General features: G+C 71.8%; 1 protein-coding gene across 1 annotated transcript; it reads left to right on the top strand.

Moving 5' to 3' along the window:
* Positions 1-10: 10 nt before the first annotated feature.
* Positions 11-740, top strand: LOC113980259 (mitochondrial import receptor subunit TOM40B-like; the record flags this gene model as incomplete). Its single annotated transcript, XM_027707495.1, has 4 exons — positions 11-143; positions 264-386; positions 472-548; positions 627-740. Coding segments are annotated over 4 exons (447 nt in total), but the record flags the coding sequence as incomplete, so codon positions are not given.
* Between the last annotated feature and the right edge of the window lie 8 nt (positions 741-748).

Genomic DNA, 748 nt, shown 5'->3' with positions numbered 1-748 from the left:
CCCCCCCTCCCCCTCGGTGTCCCCTGTGCCCCCGCAGAGCCACCAGGCCAAGTTCGTGACGTGGCAGTTCGACGGCGAGTACCGCGGCGACGACTGCACGGCCACGCTCACGCTGGGCAACCCCGACCTGCTGGGCGGCTCCGGTGAGCTGGGGGGGGGGGGGGGCTCCCCCCTCCCCCCCCCTCCCCCCAAACCCCCCCCCTCTATAACCCCCCCCTCCCTGCCCCGCTGAGCCCGGGCTGTCCCCCGTGCTGTCCCCGCAGTGATCGTGGTGGCCCATTTCCTGCAGAGCGTCACCGCCCGCCTGGTGCTGGGGGGGGAGCTCGTGTACCACCGGCGCCCCGGCGAGGAGGGGGCCATCCTCACGCTGGCAGGCAAATACACGGGTAAGGGGGCACCCCCACCACAAATTTGGGGACTCCCCAGCGCTCCTGTCCCCCCCCACACACGTGCTGTCTGTCTCTGTTGCAGCCCCTAAGTGGGTGACGACGCTCAACGTGGGCTACGGGGGGGCCCACGCCAGCTACTACCACCGGGCCAACGAGCAGGTGGGTGCCCCCCACGGTGTCCCCACAGTGTCCCCGTGCCCCCCCTGACCTCTGTGCCACCTCCCCACCCCCCCCCAGGTACAGGTCGGGGTGGAGCTGGAGGCCAACACGCGGCTGCAGGAGACGACCTTCGCCTTCGGGTACCAGCTCAACCTGCCCCGCGCCAACGTCGTCTTCAGAGGTGGGCGAGGCCCCCCCCC

The sequence above is a fragment of the Neopelma chrysocephalum genome, unplaced genomic scaffold (genome assembly GCF_003984885.1).
Source record: "Neopelma chrysocephalum unplaced genomic scaffold, ASM398488v2 Primary Assembly neopelma1_93291, whole genome shotgun sequence".
NCBI lineage: Eukaryota > Metazoa > Chordata > Aves > Passeriformes > Pipridae > Neopelma > Neopelma chrysocephalum.
The sequence above is the reverse complement of the archived record's forward strand: the minus strand, read 5'-3'. Positions and strand labels throughout refer to the sequence as shown.